Source organism: Petaurus breviceps, unplaced genomic scaffold (assembly GCF_028583685.1).
Source record: "Petaurus breviceps papuanus isolate PSGF00001 unplaced genomic scaffold, PetGlider_PUasm1.0 189, whole genome shotgun sequence".
NCBI classification, from domain to species: domain Eukaryota; kingdom Metazoa; phylum Chordata; class Mammalia; order Diprotodontia; family Petauridae; genus Petaurus; species Petaurus breviceps.
In genome coordinates, this window is record NW_027185809.1 from 41379068 (window position 1) to 41400194 (window position 21127).

The 21127-nt window shown below is 38.8% G+C and overlaps 1 protein-coding gene across 4 annotated transcripts in view; it reads right to left on the reverse strand.

Moving 5' to 3' along the window:
- STON2 (stonin 2) overlaps window positions 1-21127 on the reverse strand; it is a 186249-nt gene that overhangs the window by 112040 nt on the left and 53082 nt on the right. For all 4 annotated transcript variants that reach the window (XM_069092362.1, XM_069092359.1, XM_069092360.1 and 1 more), the window contains one exon: window positions 3138-3335. In XM_069092362.1, the coding sequence (XP_068948463.1) occupies window positions 3138-3335 (198 nt within the window). The remainder of the gene's footprint in view (window positions 1-3137; window positions 3336-21127) is intronic.

The window sequence follows — 21127 nt, forward strand, 5'->3', positions numbered from 1 at the left end:
TGTGTGTGTGTGTGTGTATACACATATGTTTAATTAAAGATTCTTGACCCCTTTAAAGTTGCTTTCCTTTAGTAAAGCAGATCAAAGAACCTGTGCTAGCAGCCATCCTGGGTATGGTAGGGTGCTTGCTGTTACATTCGCTGATCTTACAGATGAGAAAACTGAGGCCCAAAGAGGTCAAATGATTTGTCTAAGGTCACAGAGGTTATAGACATATTGAGTGACTGAGGGAAGACTTGAAATTAGTTCCTTTGATTCAAGCAGTAAAGCTTTTTGTCTTTTTAATAGTCTACTAACTACATTATGTTAATGTGGTTTACATCCACTCATTTCATTATCTTATAACCTTCTCAGTACTACCAGGGTAGCTATTATTTCACCTAGAGATGATAAGCAAAGTAATTTGGCAAGGGGTAATATTTCATTAGTATATTTAGGCATCTAACTTTATAGATTATGTCATCAACTTCAGCCTTAACAGCTTATGATTTCTAGATGAGATTGTCCCAGATGCCACGTTAGATTTTGACTGAGGGTCATACACACATTCAATGCTTAATGAGAAAGATCTATGCTCAAGCTTCTCAACCTTTGTCTTATTCTAAAGGCTAAAGAAATGAAAGGGTTTAAAATTTTTTTTTCTTTTCTTCCCACCCCCCCTGCTTTTTTTTTCTTTTAAGTAATCATCTGGCAAGTATTTGATAAGAGAAAATGACCAGATCTGCAAACACAAACCTGAATGCTATGATCAGCTTTGTTCCTATATCTGGGTATATCAATACATCTTACATAAAGTTCCTTCTTCCTACGTCTGGGCTAAGTATAGGAGAATATGAAAAACCTAACTGAAGGACACATACTGTGGCCCAGCTTTGAGAAGTTTGAACTTGTCTCCTTAAGAACTCCCTTTCAGTAGAAGAACATCATTCTGCAAGCAGATTTCCCTGACAAACAGAATAATTTATATTCAATCAAGTAAAACACCTCAGCATTTAATATGTATTTCCCTACAGACTCTCACTGCATTAATACAACTGTGTCCTTAAACAATGACTCATAGCTCTACTTGCAAGGAAAAAAACAACAACCGCCTCTTTCTGAGGCAGTCTTTTTCCCCAGTGAGTCCTTGAGAGCTCAAGTTCAGCTTTTGTAGTCTTGCTACCAAATCCCCCCCTCCCAAAATTTGTGTCTTATTTGTATGAAGACAAACGCTCATTTCTACAATGAGCTAACAGGTGCTATCTAGGCTGTGGCTCTGATTCAGGTAGCTGTCTTTTGCTTAAAGGAGAAGAAAACTCTCAACACTCTTGCCTCATTTCTGTCTCTGCATCTTTAAAGTTGGTGAGCTTAACTGTCAGTTAATTTCTGTAACTGGATTTCTTCCTTATTTTCTGGACCAGGACCAAATCATAGTGAGTTATTTTTATTCAGGTTGGTCAGAAAATTATATTCATATGGATTGGGGAAATGGAGGCATTAGAATTTTTAACTTTCAGAGAGATAAATTAATCATGTCTATGGCAGATGAGACATATTTGAGACACCATTATATGCTAAAGCTCCTCCATGCCTAGATTTTTAAAGTAATGCTGTCATAAAAACAAGGTGCAGGGATCCTCCAAAGTATGTCTTAGACCAAACAAACATTTTCAATGAGGAAATCTACTTTTCACTTTCCTGGAATGAAAAAATTCCCTTTGGGGAAGAAATGGGCCTATGGAGGAGCAATGAAATAGTGAATCAGTGAAAGGGACAAAGAGTTGCTGAAACTAAGCAGAATCTCAGTGGATATACATTCCCCTCACCCATTTTGTCCCCTCCTCAAAGCTCTGAATAGCCATAGAAGTGGGCTAAGGCTTCTAGCAACACCTCTCTCCCCATAAGAAATTCTTAAGAATCATAAGCGTTAGCTCCATAATTGACTAGGTCATTTGGAAGATTAGCCAGTCAATCTTGATCAATTAGTTAAGGACCTTGTGATGGTGAGGCCTCTTGCTTTCCTCTGGGAACCCAAGAGCAGCACTATGCCTCTGAAAATTGCCTAAATACTCTAGAGATGAACTTTCAAAACCCACTTAAATGTGATAAGGAGAGACAAACAACATTAAAATATAAAGTGGCTCACATCCTGCACACAGAAACCAGCAATGGCACTAGAAATCATCAAAGAAAATATCTTTTAAACGAAAGAAACCAATGAAATGAAAAACATACGCTTTTCCCCTTACCCTCAATCCAATACATCACCAAAGTATATGCAACAAAGATTCCAAACACAAAAAACAGTTAAGAAATGCTTGTCTACTTACCAGTGCTCCACAAGCCAGCAAAAGTAAACACCACTGTCTAGTCTACTACCTAGTTTAGCATTAGAGGTCACAGGAATACAGAGACTGATATGAAGAAAATTTAGATTATAACAGGAAAAACAGTAAAGGAAGAGTAGAATGGAAGCAGTTTCTAGAGTCCCAATTTTTATCTCCTTCCACATGCTGTGTGTCTCTTTCCTAAACTGAGCTTTATTCTATGTCAACAGAGCTCTGCGGGCAGAAAAGATGTGTGGGAGGCAGAAAAGGATGAAAGATTTAGCCTTATACATACTGCTCACAGCTCAGAGATATATGGAGGGGGAAACAAATGGACAGGGGAAAAGGCTGGTGCTAAACAAAATCCTCAAATGCCTCATTATAATATCCATAAAACAATGACAACAATAATAGCTATATTTACATAATCCTTTAAGGTTTACAATAAAACACTTCATATCTATAGTACCTCATTTGATCCTCACAACAATGCCAGAAGGTAGGTACTATAATTATTTTATAAGAAAACTAAGGCTAAATGACTTACCCAGGTTGACATTGACAGTGTCCAAGGCAGGATTTGAACTCAGGTCTTTCTGACTTTAAATCTAACATTAAATATCCACTGTACCACTTAGTCATCTCAAATGTTTCCTGGCATTAAATTGCTAGTGAATCCAATGAAACCTGTCTCCTTATAGCGATTTTTATGCTGCTTTGGATGGAGATGTTCTGATAAAGTCGTAACAAGTAGCATGAACCAAACTGGATAAGAGAGTTTTGAGAACATAGAGAGACATTGAGGCAGGACCTTGGTTTGATTTGTCTTACCAGCAGAATCTGCTCCTGAGGCCCCACCACTCGTCTGCTCCTCAGCATCAAGAGCCTGCATGTCTGTATATGATGGGCCAATACTTGGGCTACTAGTGTCCTCAGAATGGGTGGTCCAGCTGCTCTCTGAAGCGAGGGGACATCTTCCCAAGGAGTCAAAGGAGGGACATGTCCAGCAGGACACAGATAGTGGTGGGGCTAGAGACAAATAAAAAAAAGCAACTTATATTAATAGGGTTACCTTGACTGAAATTTTTTCCTATTTTCTTTTCAAGAGTTCAAAGAGTTTTTGGAGCTCTTATCTCACTGGACTCTCAAAATAGTCACCTGAGACAGAGGATAAGTAGAACGAAACATAAAACTAGATGACCTATTCAAGGACATGCAATAAAATGTCATAGGTGATGTCAGGGTCTCCATTCTAATATAAACTTTAAGCTATAGCTTTGCTCAGAGCAAAGAGAAATTAATTTAGTGGCAGCATCTTTCGATTGCTGCATTTACACACACACACACACACACACACACACACACACACCATTATCCTCAACATAATCCACTCATTCACACTCCTGTGCAAATATACTTGTGTTGGCTGTAATAGTACATATCTGAGAACAGCTTATTTCTGTTTCTTTTTTTTTATTTTTTTAAGCAATCGGGGTTAAGTAACTTGCTCAAGGTTACACGACTAGTTATTTCTGGGTGTGGTGCTAAGTAGCTGAGCCCAGATTTGATCCCCAGGTCATCCTGACACTGGAGCCAGTACTCTTACTTGCTGAGCCACCTGGCTGCCCCTAAGCAATTGGGGTTAAGTAACTTGCTCAAGGTTACACGGCCAGGTGTTTTTGGGTGGGTGCTAAGTGTCTGAGCCCGGATTCAATCCCCAGGTCATCCCAACACTGGAGCTGGTGCTCTTACTCGCTGTGCTACCTGGCCACCCCTTATGTCTGTTTCTTAATGCTATTGTGCATTATATCTGCAATAGCTACCCTCTTCCTCTTTGTTTGTTGGCTTACCCATTCTTTAATTTCCTAATTCAAAACCTATATCTTCCAGGAAACCTTCCCTCATTTTCCCCAATCTGTAGCTTTCTTCTCCATTGATCTCATACTCCATTTAGTTTTTATCTCTCTTATTAATCATGTAATATTTCAAAAACTCAATTTAATTTTTTCCAATGAACAAAATGTTATTTTCCCTCCCACTTCCCCTCCCACTGTAGAGAAAAAAGAAAAAAAAGAAAACTCTTGTGAAAGATAGGTATAGCCAAGCAAAACAAATTCCTGATCATGTACTATAATATATTAGACTTGCCTGTGTTTAGCCCATGTTTCCCTGCTAGGCTGCAAGTTCTATAAGCTCTATAAGGACCACATCTTATCTTAGCTTTGCATATCCCCCACAGTCTAGATTACAGTGGTTTAGTTGTTCAGTCGTATCTGACTCAGTGACCCTGTGGACCATAACACACCAATGCTATCTTGGGATTTTCTTGACAGAGATACTGGAGTGGTTTGCCATTTCTTTCTCCAATGGATTAAGGGAAACAGAGGTTAAGTAACTTGCCCAGAGTCACACAGCTAGTAATGTCTGAGGCCAGATTTGAACTCAGGTTTTCCTAAATCCAAGCCCAGTGCTCCATCCACTGAGCCATCTAGTTGCCTGGTACTTTGCATGTAGTAGATATTTAATAAATGTTTATTGTGTTGTGTTTCTTTAACCTGATTCTTTCTCCTTTGGTTAGAAAGAGAAATTTCTCTGTATCTCAAAAAGATCATAAAAACGGAAAAAGGACAAACATGTACCCAACATTTCTGTAGTAGCTTTATTTGGGGTGGCAAAGAACTGGAAATTGAGAGGACGTCCATCAATTGGGGAATGGCTGAACAAGTTATGGAATAGGAATGTCATGGAAGACTATTGTTCCATAAAAAATGATGGGCAGGCAGACTTCAGAAAAACCTGGGAAGCCTCATATTAACTGATGCTGAGTGAAATGAGCAGAACTAGGAGAACATTGTACACAACAACAGCAGCAGTGTGCGATGACTGACTTTGATAGCACTTAGTTCTTCTCAGCAAGATAAGGGTCTAAGATAACTCCAAAAGACTCCCAGTGGAAAATGCTGTCCACATCCAGGGAAAGAACTAAGGACTCTGAATGTGGATGGAAGCATGCTATTCGCTCTCCTCTTCTTTAGTTGTTTTGCTTCTTCTTTCTCATGGTTCATTCCATTGGCATAATTCTTCTTTGCAATATGACTAATGTGAGAATATGTTTACTATGATTGTATAAGTAGAGCCTATATCAAACTACATGCCATCTTGGGGAGGGGAGAGGGGAAGGAGAGGGAGAAACTTTAAAACTCAAAATCTTACTGAGGTGAACGTTGAAAACTAAAAATAAATAAATAATATATAAAAAAAGAAAAATTTCTCTCCTCTGGGTTAAACTTCTCCCCACAAAATGCTAGGCAGTTATTAGATACCAGATGGCCTGCACTATAGTACCCCAAACTCTCTAAAGGGATAAATGTATATTATCTGGATCCACTTTCCTTTGTCCTAGGCCCCAAATTCAGCATTTTTAATATCGCATTTGGAGATTCAAAGTAAAGAATTTCAAAAGCATACAGAGGCCTGGGTGCCACAGAAGCAGAATAACCAAAACTATCACAGTTTCTGCCCTCACATTTTGTCCTCTCAATTTTACTGAAAAGCACAGGAAATCTCTGGTTAATGGCATATGCACGCTTATTCATTTGGGAGTGCCATATTCAGTATAGTAAATTGAGGAAAACATTATGTTTGCTCCATGCATAGGTGAGTTAGGTACCATGTGAAATACAGGGATGAAGCAAGGTAATAATCCCAGCTGTCAAGCAGTACACAATCTTGTAGGAGAAATAAAACACACACTGTAATACAAATAAGAATATAAGTGAATTGGGGAGGTCTGAACAAAATATGCCAAGAGACTCAAGGTAGGAAAGGGATTTAGGAACATCACTATAGAAAAAATGCCACAACTGAGCTAAGCCTTGGAAAAAAGGGAAGGCTTAAACAGGCAGAGGTGTGAGTATATCATGGAAGAGGGTAGTCTATCGCTGGTGCTGGGGATCACACACAAAACCACAAAGGTAAGAGAGGGAAGAATTAAACTGGTGAAGTGCAAGTAACCTAATCTCTGCTTAGAACTCACAGTACATTAATAGGAATAGTGTGAAATAAGACTGAAAAGGTAGGTTAGACTTCAGGCAGTGGATGATGAACACTGAATGGGGGTGGGGCAGTGTGGCCAGGACAGTGTATTAGAAATAATGCTGTCCGAAGAAACCTCACTCACTCTAGTATCAGGGAACTAAGGGTGGGGGTGTGGGGTTCAAACAAATCTTGGTATCCTTGCTTGTTTGCTTTCTGAAGAAATATCACTTAGGTGACAACTGTGTTCTGAGACCTCAAAGGGCTTTCACAGCTCTCATCTCAGTGTGTGGTAGCCTGCCTAGGCTAACAACATGCCCCCAACCCCAGGAATGTAGCAGCCTCTCCCCCTCCCCCATCCCCATCTCTGCTAGGGAAAATTCTTCCTTTCTTGAAGTAGAGCTCAGGTACCACTCCCTCCATAATACCTTCTTTGATGCTCTGAGCTAGAAATCATTTCTTCCCTCATTCAATCTCACATAATACTCTGAATCTTTTTTCCTATGTGAGGAAAATACAAATGTCAGGGAAAAAGCTGGCAATCTTTCTGGCTAGAAGTATGTTTGCAAAATAGTATAGAAAGAAAATAAAACACACAGAACCAGTATTAGGCATTTAATAAATGCTTGTTGAATAACATACAAGAGTGTGTGCACAAGGTGTGTCAGGCATATGCAGGCACACTCTATCTCAAAAAAGTCATTTTGTGTTTTAATTTAATCTCATAGTATGTTCTTTTAATTTTAAAGTTTAGATTGTTTTATTATGCAATAAGAGCTGAATTGTGAAATACATGCACATAGGAAATTTATGTTCACTCATGACATGCTTTCTTCCTGGTGGTAGTAGGAGCAGTGGCAGAAGCATATCTTCCTAGATTGTGGGAGGAGTCCCTCAAAGGGTGGGACACAGTTACTGATTAGCCATAGGGGCTGGGAAGTGGTTCAAATGTCGATGGGGGTGGGGTGAGGAATAAATCATATATTGCACTAACTAGCTGTTAATCTTTAATAAAAAAATTAAATTTAGCTTTTATTTAGTTTAATGAATATAAAGAATGTATTTTATGACTAAATATTCAATAATTGCTTGCCTTTAAAAATTAAGTTCCTTGGGTACACAGCTTAATGAAATGTGCTACATATGCCTATATTATAGATTCACATATATATATGTAATTTATAATATAGGCATATGTAGCACATTTCATTATACATATTATATGTGAAATATATTTTACACATGATATATTGAGAATGTATAGATAAATATAAGAATAAGTTAACATATTCCAGAATGAGAAAAGAATTAATAGAATTAATTAAGATATATTTTAAAAGTAATAAAATGTTTTCGTTCTTCATGTTCAGGAACTCAAAAGACAGATTGTTTCCCTCCACTCCCCACCCCCAACCACACACAAAAGCAAAGACTTTTATGCTGATCTGGACAATTAAAAGGAATACAAATTATTCTAACCCATGAAAATATGCTTCAGTTAAATGAACAAATGAGCTTATATTTGCAAAGCACTCTTTGAACCTTAAAGCACTATATTGGCTATTATAATATACCATTAACAAAGTTTATACAAGCTTAATACTATTATAGTACTATATCATTGAAAGATCATCAGTACCTTCATTCCACAGCTAGAAAGAAACTGAATATAGAGAGGTCAAATACCTTGGCCAATGTCAAACAGCTAATGACAGATATGGCATTTAAAGCTAGGTTTACTGATAGTAAATCAAGTGCTACTACTCACAGATGAGAGCGCTTTAATTATTTTCATTCTGGCTAGTTTTCATTGGATTTTTCCAATCTTTTTATATTTAACAAGCCCCAAGCTGAACTTAAAAAACAACCCTTTCTAGAAGAGAGAAGCCAGATGTCAACGCAGCTCATTAATTGCTTTTGCCTGGTTCAACACATTTGCTTACTTATATCAGTTCAGCAATCATTAATGTGATAATTTATTTAAGTCCCTAATGAAATTCACTCAGACCATAAAATTAGCTGAAAGGGCTTGGAATTGGTCCTCTCCCAGAAGCCAAGCCTGTGATATTTATACTATGGAACAATGACATTCTATTGCCATTTCCCCTTCCCCCTCTAGCCCTTTCATGCCATAAGACAAAAATGCAGAGGATAGATTCAAGTCTGCTTCTCCACTTTACAGCCATTCATGGGTGGTTAACTAACGGCATCTTTTTTCTTTAGAATTCTAGGATACTTGGTAGATACTTAAGCTGAAATCAATAAATTCAGTAGAAAATATTTTATGTAGGGATGAAGTTCTGAAGTCAGAGCAAAAATTCCTGAAAATCCCTTAAATCATCCATAAAGTACAGCATAATATCTTTAAACACTTTTTACTAGAATTATGATGCACCTCCACTTCCATCATAGGTGCTTTGGATGCATGCTCTTTATCATAAATTTGGACCCACAATAACAAGCTATGTATTCACCATATCATTAGCTAATGGGCACATTCATAGATTACTGATTAGTTCAATTTTCACTTTCCTTTGTGGTTTAATTGTGACTTCATCAAAAGAAATACTAAATGGTTGCAACAGTGATTCATTTGGAGGAAGTGTGCTAACCCTCAAAATGCTCTAATTGTCCTAGATTGCTAATCTGGTGCTATTCTGGGTTAGGTTTAATTTAGGCCTGTTCAGTGGTTCAGGCTAGGGACTGGAACACAATGACACACTTGTGAGTCGCAAAATATTTAACAAAAAGAAGTTTGCCCAGTAATAAAAAGGATCAATAAAGATACAACACTGATTCTAATGAGCAAGGCTCTCAAATACTTCCTGATCTATCAATCAGTCCATCAAGTCATGTATTAAGTGCTTACTTAATAACTTAAAAACAACAAAAACAGCAACAAAAAATATCCTGCCCTCAAGGATCTTGATTGCTGTCTACCTGGTCAGAAAGGTATGCTGACTCACAGAACAGTGGGAATTCTTTCAAGCCTGAGTAATCCTCATAGGCTAGGCTTTTTATACCTCATGCACCCAGGAAGTCATTTCAAACCCTAATCTCATAAGTGTGGGCTTCTCAGAATAACTTCCCTCCCTCCACCATATTTTACAAAGGGAAACCCCTGGTTGATAGGAACAACTGGCTGAATCAAAGCTTGCAATCATAAAAGGATAACTTTCCTCATCTATTTGGCTAAATGAAAATCAAACAACTTGGAACTGTTTGATAATTTAAAGAAAAAGTAAAAAATGGGAAGCCAAGGATTAAGCTTTAGCTATATCAGTCTAATTAAAACTCCTAGCTAAAACCTACAAACATATGTAATTTTCAACTAGTCAAACCAATCAGGATTTGAAGGCTATAGCAGCTGACACAAATAAAGGTATGGAGGTGGAGAAGGTAGAACTTATATTCTCAGGCAGCTAAGTATTGCAGTGCATAGAGTGCTGGATTTGTAGGTAGGAAGACCCTAGGACTAATCCTACCTCAGACACTTAAAGGAGTGGGACTCTGGGCTAGTCACTTAACCTCTTTTTGCCTCAATTCTTCATGTGTGAAATGGGAATAGCAGTAGCACCTACCTGCCAGGCAATCCTGGTGAGGATCAAAAAAGAAGACACAGGTAAGATACTTGACAACTTTTAAATGCTTTAAAAAAAGCTAGCTATTGCTATGGTTACTTCAAATAGCCTAATGGAAGGTGCTAATCTTGCGTGGTATTTCAGAAAACAAGATGTCACCCATTCATGAGAAAAATGTGTATACTTTATTTTGCCCTTAAATTCATGAACACATTTTGTCCAAGAGACAAAAAAAGGGAAAAAAAAAACAATTGTTGTTTTTAGTGTCTTCCCGCGAAGCGGATCTTTCAAATCCTCCTCCAATTCACTTGAAATGGCTAAATTTTCCATTGACACTGGATACATCTTCATAAATTAGTCTTTCTCTGGGTTCAGAAATTAGTTTCATCAGACATAACTGGGAGGCCTTTGCTCAAGCTTTTCAAAGAAGAGCTGTGAAGGACAGGGGTAACCTAGTGCTTTTGCTTGTGTTGTGAGGCTAATATTCAGAAATGAAAGACCTTCTGTGTTTGTAGTTATGCACATCCTGTATTTCATGATCTTCTTTGCTGCAAAACTACTCTAACGGCAGAGGAACTTTAATGTACATAATGAAAATGGAAGCAGTAGTTCTATGCTCTTTACAAAATCAATCTGTCCACACGCAAGTGTAAGCATCCTATAATTAGAAGAACATTTGTGGAAAATGTGCATATTCTTTGCTTTAAGTAAACATTTTAAAAATGTATCTATAAAGAAAGGCAACCAAAATGATATTGGGATTAAACATCATGGCTATGAAAGAGTGGTTAAAGGAAGTGGGGATGTTTCATTAGAGAAAAAAATACTTAACAATTGAGTAAAGGAGATATGATGGCTATCTTTAAGAATGCCATGTAAAAGAGAGACTGGGGGTGGCTAGGTGGCACAGTGAATAGAGCACCGGCTCTGGAGTCAGGAGGACCTGAGTTCAAATCCAGCCTCAGACACTTAACACAAAACTAGCCATGTGACCTTGGGCAAATCACTTAACCCCAATTGCCCTGCATTCCCCCATCCACAAAGCAAAAAAAGAGAAAGAGACAGACAGACAGACCAGATCACTTCTTCTTGGCCACAAAAGGCAGAAGAACTAAAGATGATTGGTAGAAGTTGCAGAGGCAAATTTTAACTTGATGTCTAGGGAAACTACCTAATAATTTGAGCTATCCAATAGGGGAATGCGCTGCCTTGGGAGATAGTGAGTTTTCCATTACTAGAAGTAGTGTACATTCAGAGCCTGGATGGCCACTTCAGGGATATTGTAGATGTATACCCTATTCAAGCAGAGGTTGGCCTGGATCACCTCTGGGTCCCTTCCAAATTCTAATTCTGTGAATGGAATGAGATGTCAGGCCACCGACTCCAATCTAACTTTGTAGATGAAGAAACTGAGGTTCAGAGAGGTCGGTTATAGAATTACAGATCTAATGTTAGAAAGGATCTCAAAAGCCATCTATTCCAGACCTTCTCAAGAAGTTGCCTAAGTTCTTACTTATACAATGAGTAAGCATTAGGGACAGGATTTGAACCTAGGTCCTTAGAGTCTCAACCCAGCACTCTTTACACTGTAGAGTTGTCTGGTCTGATGCATTAACATTTTCCACTTGACTACAGTGGAAGCAGCTAGGTGGTACCATAGAGAGAGCACTGGACCTGGAGTTTGGAGGACTTGAGTTCAAATCCACCCTCAGATAATTACTAGCTATGGGACCCTGGGCAAGTCACTTAACTCCTATCTGCCTCAGTTTCATCATCTGTAAAATGGGGATAATATTACCTACCTCCCAGGGTTTTGGGGGTGTTTTTTTGGAGGGGGTAAGGCAAGGCAATTGGGGTTAAGTGACTTGCCCAAGGTCATACAGCTAGTAAGTGTGTCAAGTGTCTGAAGTCGCATTAGAACTCAGGTCCTCCTGACTCTAGGGCCGGTGCTCTATTCACTGGGCAACCTTGCTGCCTCTCTCCCAGGGTTTTTGTGAAAACCATGTGAAATGATATTTGTAAAGTATTTAGCATAGGTGCCTGGCACATAGCATGTACTTAAGAAATGTTTACTTCCTTCTTTTCTTCCTTCCTATTTAATGATTCAAATAGAACAAAATAACAGTTCGTCTTGGAGAACAAGATCATAGCACTTACATTAAGGACTAGAAAGCACCAAAAAGATAATCTAATCCTATCCTCTTTATTTTATAGTTGGGGAAACTGAAGTCCAGAAGGGTTATGATTTACCACTTTAATAGTTTCAGAAAATATAGCATATCTTCAGATTTGAACAGGTTGACTTTTATTATTATTATTAATGATTATTTTTAGTGAGGGGAAGATATCACTTTGGTTTGGTTCATGATTCAGTAAAAATGCCTGGATTCAGTAAAATAGTTCGATTCTTTACCATTATTGGTTCCTGGATCAGTGACTTAATTTCTGACTATTTCTGCATACTACCACTCTTCTCTCTTCCTATGCTTTTTCACATGCCCTATTTACAACTGTCTCCAAAAATTAACTTAAACTTAGGGATCAAAAAACATTTAAGTTTCTGCTTGCTACCATTTCCAGGAAAAACACTCAACACTGATAGATATGAGTCTCCCTCAAGACAAAAGATGCTAATTTTATCACTTAAGATGTTTTAGTGTGGCCTCAGCCATGCAGCAGAGGGCACTCTTATTTTACTTTAGACCCAAGGGGTAGGCTCTTCTCCATCTCCTAATTCCTGCCACCCTCTGGACCCTTAAGTTTGTGCCTTCCAGTCTCTTATAAGATTTTTAAAATAGGTTACTGTCTGTCTTTCTGTTTTTGTTTTGTTTTTATGCCTTCTAAAAGAGATCATTCATCTCTAATTTCCTGGGCTAAAATCTGACCAAGATTGCATTTCTCCATCTTGTATTCTCTCCTAGCTATGATTTTAAAGAAAGCCATAGATGGACTGTCCCCTCTGAATGTTTACACATACCTAAGAATGTTCTCATTACAAAACTGTTGCTCTTGGTTATTTAATCAGCCTCAGAATGTTTCAGTGCACAATGAAATAAATACCCCGGCCATCGGGGCGCTCGATGGTTATTGAAAACTCCATTGGCTTGGCCCTTCTGTTACTCTCAGTAAGCTCCCCAGAGTCTGTTCTGGCTATTCAAAGAGTACAAAATAAGAGATTTAACATTAAAGACAGACTCTTTGTCTTCAACTCCACTATGGTTACAGCCTTCTTGCATTTTAATTAGGCCAAATAGTACATTCCCATTCTAGGCTGTAATCCAACCTTCTTTTGCATCATGTAGGCCCCTTTAGGTGTATATGCAACCTAAAGTTCACTTCTGACACTGACCATCTTCAATGTATTGCTGGATTTACTACAAAGGAAGTACAGAGATGGAAACCAGGGAAGGTTAAGGATAGCCTAGAAGATATTCCTCAATCAAGTTCCTTGCTGTGAAATTACTCTGTGTTCCTATTTCTTACTGCATGGCAGAACATTAAGTTATTGCATAACTCACTGAGACAACACTTGAAATCCAAGAAAAGGCAAGTAGAGATCCATTCCCATTCTTCCAAATATTATTTTAAGCCAAATAGAATATGCATTCTTCAGACAGGCACAACCAACCTAGAGAAAATCACTCTTAACATTTTCATCAGAACAAATCATTGTTAATAAAAAGCCCATTGCCTGAGATAGACACTGGAACAAAATACAAAATGCTCCAGGCAGACAGAAGATAAAGCAGCATGGAGTACATGACATAGAGGAAAGGAACAGAATGACACTCAGAAAGGAAAAGAAAGATTTGCTTCTTATTAATCTTAATGGTACTACTGAAAGGATAAAAAAGCTCTGGGGTGGCTAGGTGGCACAATGAATAGAGCACTGGCCCAGGAGTCAGGACCTCAGTTCAAATTTGGCCTCAGGTTACTTAACACTTACTATCCGTGTGACTTTGGGCAAGTCACTTACTAGCCATGTGATTCTGGGCAAGTCACTTAACCCCAACTGCCCTGCCTTTCCCCCTTGAAAAAAAAAAAAAAGATGAAAAAGCTCCCAAAGATTGTTTCTTCTTTTTTTAACCTCACCCCTCTTGGTATGCATACAACCCACATGTCCAAAAGCTCCAAGACCTTTCTCTACTATAATTCAGAACTACCACAAGGGGGAAAAAAATAAAGTCTTACTTAATTAGCTTTAGAATGCAAGTGTCCTGAAGGCCAGGAATGTCTTTCTTTTTGTTTATTTGCATTCCCTGCACTTACCTAGGAATAGTGCCTAGTGGGTACCATTGTTGTTACTCATTCACTTTTCAGTGGTGTCCAACTAATCAAGACCCCATTTGGGGACTTTTTTTTGACAAAGATACTGGAATGGTTTGCCATTTCCTTCTCCACCTCATCTGACAGATGAGGAGACTGAGGCGAACAGGGTTGAGTGACTTGTCCAGGGTCAGACAGCTAGTAAGTTTCTGAGGCCAGATTTTAACACAGGAAGATGAGTCTTCCTGACTCTAGGTCTGGCACTCTATCCACTGTGCCACCTAGCTGCCCGGCCTAGCACTAGTAATAGCTTAATAATTGCTTGTTAATAATTCCAAAGGACCCATGATGAAAAAAATGTCATACACATCCAGAGAGAACCGATGAACTCCAACTACAGATTGAAACATACTTCTTTTCAACTTTATTTTTCTTGGATTTTGTGAGTGTGTGTGTTTTCTTTTGCAACATGGCAAATATGTAAATATGCTTTTCATGCCTTCACATGTATAATCAATATTATACTGCTTGCTTTCTCAAGGGATGTAGGGGAGGAGACGGGAGGGAGAAAATTTGGAACTCAAAATTTTAAAAGATAAATGTCTAAAATTTTAACATGTAACTGGGAAATATTTAACAGAAAAAAATTAAAATATATTTAAAAATAAATGTTTGTTGACTTTAATGAAAAGTATACAGTAAATAAGTCTTGAAAAGACTGGTTTGAAGTGAATTAACAAGAGAAATAGAAAGGAAAACTATTTAGGGAAATGATGATTAGAAAATGAAGTACCAATGAAAATTTTATATTAAGTAGGAACAAAAATCTTAAGACTTCTGATCTATGTTATGCCAGGTTACTGGCTAAAATTTCTACTTAGCTATCATGACAGCCTCATCTATTTGCACCAAGAAGATGTAATGAATACACTAGATATTCACCTGCGTGGACCTTTTGGAAAGCCCAGCACCATAATGCTGTGGAGTAAGGGATGATAAATAAATAGTGGTTAACTGATAAGTCTCCAACCCCTAGGAGGCAGGAGCTTTGCTTTAAATTCTGGCTTTAGCCCTTTGCAGGAAGAAGCACAATGTAGACTTCAACAGCCAAATCACAAAATAGTGTTGCAATAGTTGAGGCAAACAGAACTACAAACACATTTTCTTCTTCACAGCCAACCTAAAACTTTCAATTTTCTTTTTTTTTTTTTTTAATGGACACAAGGCCTTTTGCAGAAGGCATTTCCATTTGGGGGCATATCTGGGAAACCAACTTTGAGCAAGTTTTGTTCCCTAAACATAAAAATTCTGGAAATATTAAGTACTTATTGTGTGCACAGAACTGTTGGCTGGATGAAACATAAAGATGAGACAAGACAAATTATTTTTCTAGAACTTACAGTGTCCTCTCAATAGAAAAAGCATTTCCTGAACACTTGGGAAGTGTAGCAGACAACCCTGTGCTAAAAGATATAAAAGAAATCCAGGCAGAATTGAACAAAGACCTTAATCCCATGTGCCTGTGTGTACTATCTTTTAAAAAAAATAGAGCATTTTATTTTTTTAAGTCTATTGTTTCATTTTTTTATACCGCACTGATTTTCTCTAAAAGCCTTCCCTACAATGAGTCCTTCCATGTAACAAAGAAAAAGTTGACATAGTAAACAGCAACCAGCTAAGCAACTAAGAGCATAGACAGCATTTCACGTTTATAGTTCCTGACCTGTTTACTGAAAGGAAGGTATGTTTCCTTATCAGTTCTCCAGGGCTGTCTGCTCATTACAGTTCTTTGGAGCTCAGTCTGTTCTTACCTTTACCAATTACTTTTTATTCATGATAGCAGCTTGCGAGAGAATTCTATATAATAGAAAGTTTGTTGAGGAATCTGGGTTTTTACCTTCATTTTTTTTTCCTCCTCAGCAGGTAATAAGACAGCAGGAATGCAGTAGTTGATACTGTTCTACACCTTTACTTGTACAACACCCCAACCATCCCCATCCCCTTACATTTTGTTCACAGAAATATATTTTCATTTTCCTTCGCAGTTACTAGGATTCTTAAGCATTGATTTCAGGATTAGAAAATCTACATGATTCAGAGTTGTATCCAGCAATCATGACATTTTAACTTTTTCACAATGGTGATGACGTAACATGGAAACCTGTATTATACACTTCGCACATCTTCATCATGCCTACCTGCTCCCCTCTTATGCCTCCCCCTTCCTCTGGCACTCCCCCCTCCCTTTTCAGCTTCCTTTAATGTACTGTCTTTTCCCATTAAGTTGCAAGCTCCTTGAGGGCTGGGACTGCATCCACAGCTTAGCATAGTGCCTGACACATAGCAGGTGCTTAATAATTGTTTTTTGTACTATATTGTTTCTAATTCAGTGACCTCTACTGGGATTTTCCCAAGGATACATCTAGGTTTATGAAATAATCAGGAAAAACAGACTCATATTTTCATTTCTTACCACTACCACCACAACAGTTGTATACTTTGAATGCGCCATCAACAATCAGATAATTTTCTTCTTTTTTTTTTGTCTTTTTGGAGGGGGAAGGCAGGGCAATTGGGGTTAAGTGACTTGCCCAAGGTCATGCAGCCAGTGTTATCTGAGGCTGGATTTGAACTCAGGTCCCCCTGACTGCAAGGTTGGTGCTTATTTCACTGTGCCACCTAGTTGCCCCCAACAATTAGATAATTTTCAAGTTCAAGCTTTACTGAAAGTTGCCATTTCCTAATAGTACAGAATAAAGAAAATGAGATTTGGAGTCAGGGGGCCTGGGTTGGAATCCCAGCTCTTTTCCTTACTAGGCATGTAACTTGGGGAAAATCCCTTCGCCTCTCCAGCCTTTGACCTCTATAAAGTTGGACTACAGGATATCTAAGGCTCCCATTTGCTCTAAAGCCTACCTGATGGCCATCGACTGAGTGAAATTTTCTCCTACTTCTCCATTTCAGAAATGGTTAGGAGAGTAGGGAGACACTCATCACTAAGGAGCAGGTCTAAAGAACAGGGCACTATTTCTCCCTCTTTTCGCATCCTCACCCAGTTCTAAACTCCCTCTTATCTCAAGAGATCAAGAAAAAGTCACCAAAAGGCACGTGATGAGCGTTAAGCGGGATTAGGGCCCAGTTAGAATCAACATGACAGTACTTTAGTAGTAGTCCTACGCGTCAAGAATCTTCTGCCTTCAGAATGTTATATATTATAAATACATACATCTCTATATATGTATTATGTGCTATATGTGTGTATCTCTCTCTGTGCCTCCCTCCCCCACCCATGACAGACCTGGAGTTAGAAAGATATGAGTTCAAATCTAGCCTCAGACACTATTTGCTTCAGTTTCTTTTTCTGTAAAATGGGGATAATAATAGCACCTACTTCCTAGGGTCAGATGAGATAAAAACTGTTAAGTGCTTATCACGGTGCCTGGCACATAATAAGTACTTTATAAATGTTACATATATATGTGTGTATGTGTAAATGTACATAGAGGTATATAAATTTTTATATGTATATATGTTCCATGTGTATGTATATGTTTATGCACATATATACATATATATTCCTTGTACATCCTTGAGGCTCACACCAATAGAAGGGACACTTAGCCTAGTGGGCAAGGACAGCCACAGAATGGGAGCAGTTAAATCAGAGAAACAAACCAGCAGAGTCACCATATAACTCACTCTCTGCCTTTCCTTTGGAAAAGTCTAAATGTCAGTGCTGCTGGAGAAGTCTAATTATTATTCCAATTTCCAAAAAGGGAGGAGGGTATACTCTGCAAAGTATAAACCACTGAGCTTTACTACTGGGATCTGGGATCTGATCGATGTGGATATCCCCTCTAACAATGGAAACTGCAACCTATTTCATGCCTACCCACCCTTGGCAACTATTGTCCACGTCTTTCCATAAGTTCTACACAAGAGGATCCACCCAACACACTGGGAACTCTCTTTGCTTTCTCTTAACACCACAAGGAAACTACCACTACTACTATTAAATGTACTAGTACCAGGCGACACTCCTGCTGGACACTTGCTAGCTTTCCCCTTATCCTGTGCCCAGCTCATCTTCCTTTTCAATCATATATATCTTTATTCCAGCTCCCTAAAGTTTCTTATTTGCTGTGTTACAGCCTGCTCACATCCACCTCTCCACTGCCTTTTGTGTGATAACTCACTTTTAATTCTTCACAGACTGCATACTATTCCATGACTCATGGCTGGTGGAATATTGCCATGAAAAAGATGGTCCTTTGTTTCTGGGAAAAGTTTGGGGTCATTAATGGAGCACTGCAAGTTTTCCCAAAGACAATCCAACATGCTCTCCTCTGCCTATTTAATTCTTGGCCCAATTCCTTGTTCATTTGTACTGTCTGTCTCAAACACGTATGTAATGGGGATTGTATCCCGTGGAGTATGCACAGAGCTGCCCTGCCTGCTTCCACCTACCATATGTGTTGGTTCAGCAGTTTTAGGAAGACAAAGTGATCCCCTTAGCTTTATGATGGCAGTGAGGGTGGGGACACATCAGTTAAAATGGAGAGACAGCTTCAGGCTTTCTAGGTGGCATGATATAATTCTGGCACTTCCTGTGAGGGGTGGGAGAAGAAAGTACCTTCAACCTGGTGATATGGGAACTGCTCCACTCAGAAGCTAGAACAGGGCTCAGCTAGGTGAGCTTGAGCCTGGACTTCTGGTTGCCTCTTCTGCTTTGTTTTTCTTTGTCTGATAGAAGGCAACCAAACAGCAATCATGAAGTGGATGTGTCCTGCCTTAGAGGCTGTGAGTTTCAAAGGTCTCAAGATCTGGGTCTCTTGGTCAGAGCTGATTAGCAGATTTGCCAGAAGGCATGGGCCTGGAGGACTTGGCAGAGCTGAAGTAATATAAAATGCCTATTCAGAAGTCCCTCAAACTATCATGACTTGATGTTTTATGTATCAGCCTTCCCAGAGAGTATATAAGTAGTTATTTACTTTATCCTATGATGTTAAAAAGACATGACTGGGGGAGGCTAGGTGGTGCAGTGAATAGAGCACTGGCCCCGGAGTCAGGAGGACCTGAGTTCAAATGTGGCCCCAGAAACTTAACACTTACTAGCCGTGTGATGCTGGACAAGTCACTTAACCCCAACTGCCCTCCCAAAAAAAAGACATAACTAAAAATAATTAAAACATTCTATATATTTTAAATCACTGACATGCCTGGGTTGGTCAGTCTGACACAAGTCTTTCCCCCTCCAGTTTATCTTCCATTCAGTCACTAACACGATTTCCCTAAAGTGCAGATCTGCCCATGTTACCCCCCTACTCTATAAACACCAGTGGCTCCCTCATACCTCCAGTATCAAATATAAAATCCTCTGTTTGATGTTGAAAGGCCTTCATACCCTTCCCTGCCTTCCAGTCTTCTTACATCCTACATCCTCTGTGTACTCTTTGATTTAGTGACACTGGCCTCCTTGCTGTTCCACGAAGAAGACAATGTGTCTCTGAATGCCAGGCATTTTCTCTGGCTATCCCCTCATCCATCCTCATCTCTGTTTCCCAGCTTCCTTGGCTTCCTTCAGCTAAAACACTGCCTTCCACAGGAAGCCTTTCCTTATCCCTCTTAATTCTAGCACCTTCCCTTGCCAACTGCTGTCTGCTTACCTTGTGTATAGCTTGTTTGTACATATTTGTTTACTTGTGAGGTCCTCAAGGGCAGAGACTGACTTTTGCCTTTTTTTTATCCCTAGTATTTAGAACAGTTCCTGGCCCATAGTAGGTACTTAATAAATGCTTGTTGACTGCCTAATGTTATTTGCTTCTCTAAGGAGAGCCTGAATCATTTTTACATTTAGTTAAAATTTATTTATTTCTTCTGGTTTTGTTTAAATCAAGAATGTCAAGATCAATATGATTCAGTGCCACTATTACTACTGAAATGGCAAAGGTCTGAAAAAATACAAAATGATTTTGTATTATTTTGGAATCAAAGGCAGTGGCGATAAGCCTCTTCACATTTAGCTGGGCTGACCCTTGGGGATGGGGAGGAGTCATTCTGTCGGCAGAACTGTTCCACCATGAAAATAACTGCATCTTAGGCAGAAACACCAGTTACAGAGGATAAAAAGGTAAAAGAAATTCTAGGAAGAACTCAATAAGGCTGTGAGAGTTAAATCAACAAACACTATGCTCCCCAGGAACTACAAAGCAAAGAAAGGTATAGATGACAAGAAATTTGTTAGGATATGCAGCATGTCCCTAAAGTCAAAGTTCAATTTTAAGCTTTAATAGCTTATGGTTTAAAGACAGGCTGGTGGTATTCTAAACTGTAAACTCCTTTAAGCTTCAATAGCTTAAAACTGCACTACTACTTTTGGGACACCCAGTATTGATCAGGAATAAAGAATGAAAGAAGCCAAAGACTTGTAGGCTGTGTATTATGATTACTTTCTTTGAGAAAAGAATTGGTAGGCAAAGGTGCACATGGTGTGCACTACATAACATCACCAAAAATAAAACTGATGATGTTGTAACATGCAGGAAGCAACTCATTACTGATGTGGGAGTCATACTTGACTCAGCTGTCTACACAGTTACCACCAACTTGTTACAACAGGCAAATTACTCCAGATCTGCTGAAGCCTTTTAAAGACTATAGGCAGGCTGTCGTTCTAAGTGCCATGGATGAAACAGCTGCAATACATGAAAAGGTGAATGAGGCATAATTCCAGCACTTGGAGAAATATTTGCTCCCTAGTTCAGCAGGAATTGAGTGGGGAATAATCTCAGTGCCTGGTGGATCTATGCATATGTTTACACATAAATATGCAGCGTTCTCTGTGGGTCCTTCCCTGCTGTTGTTGAGTCCTTTCAGTCATGTCTGACTCTTCCTGACCCTTTTTGGGGTTTTCTTGGCAAAGATAGTTTGTCATTTCCT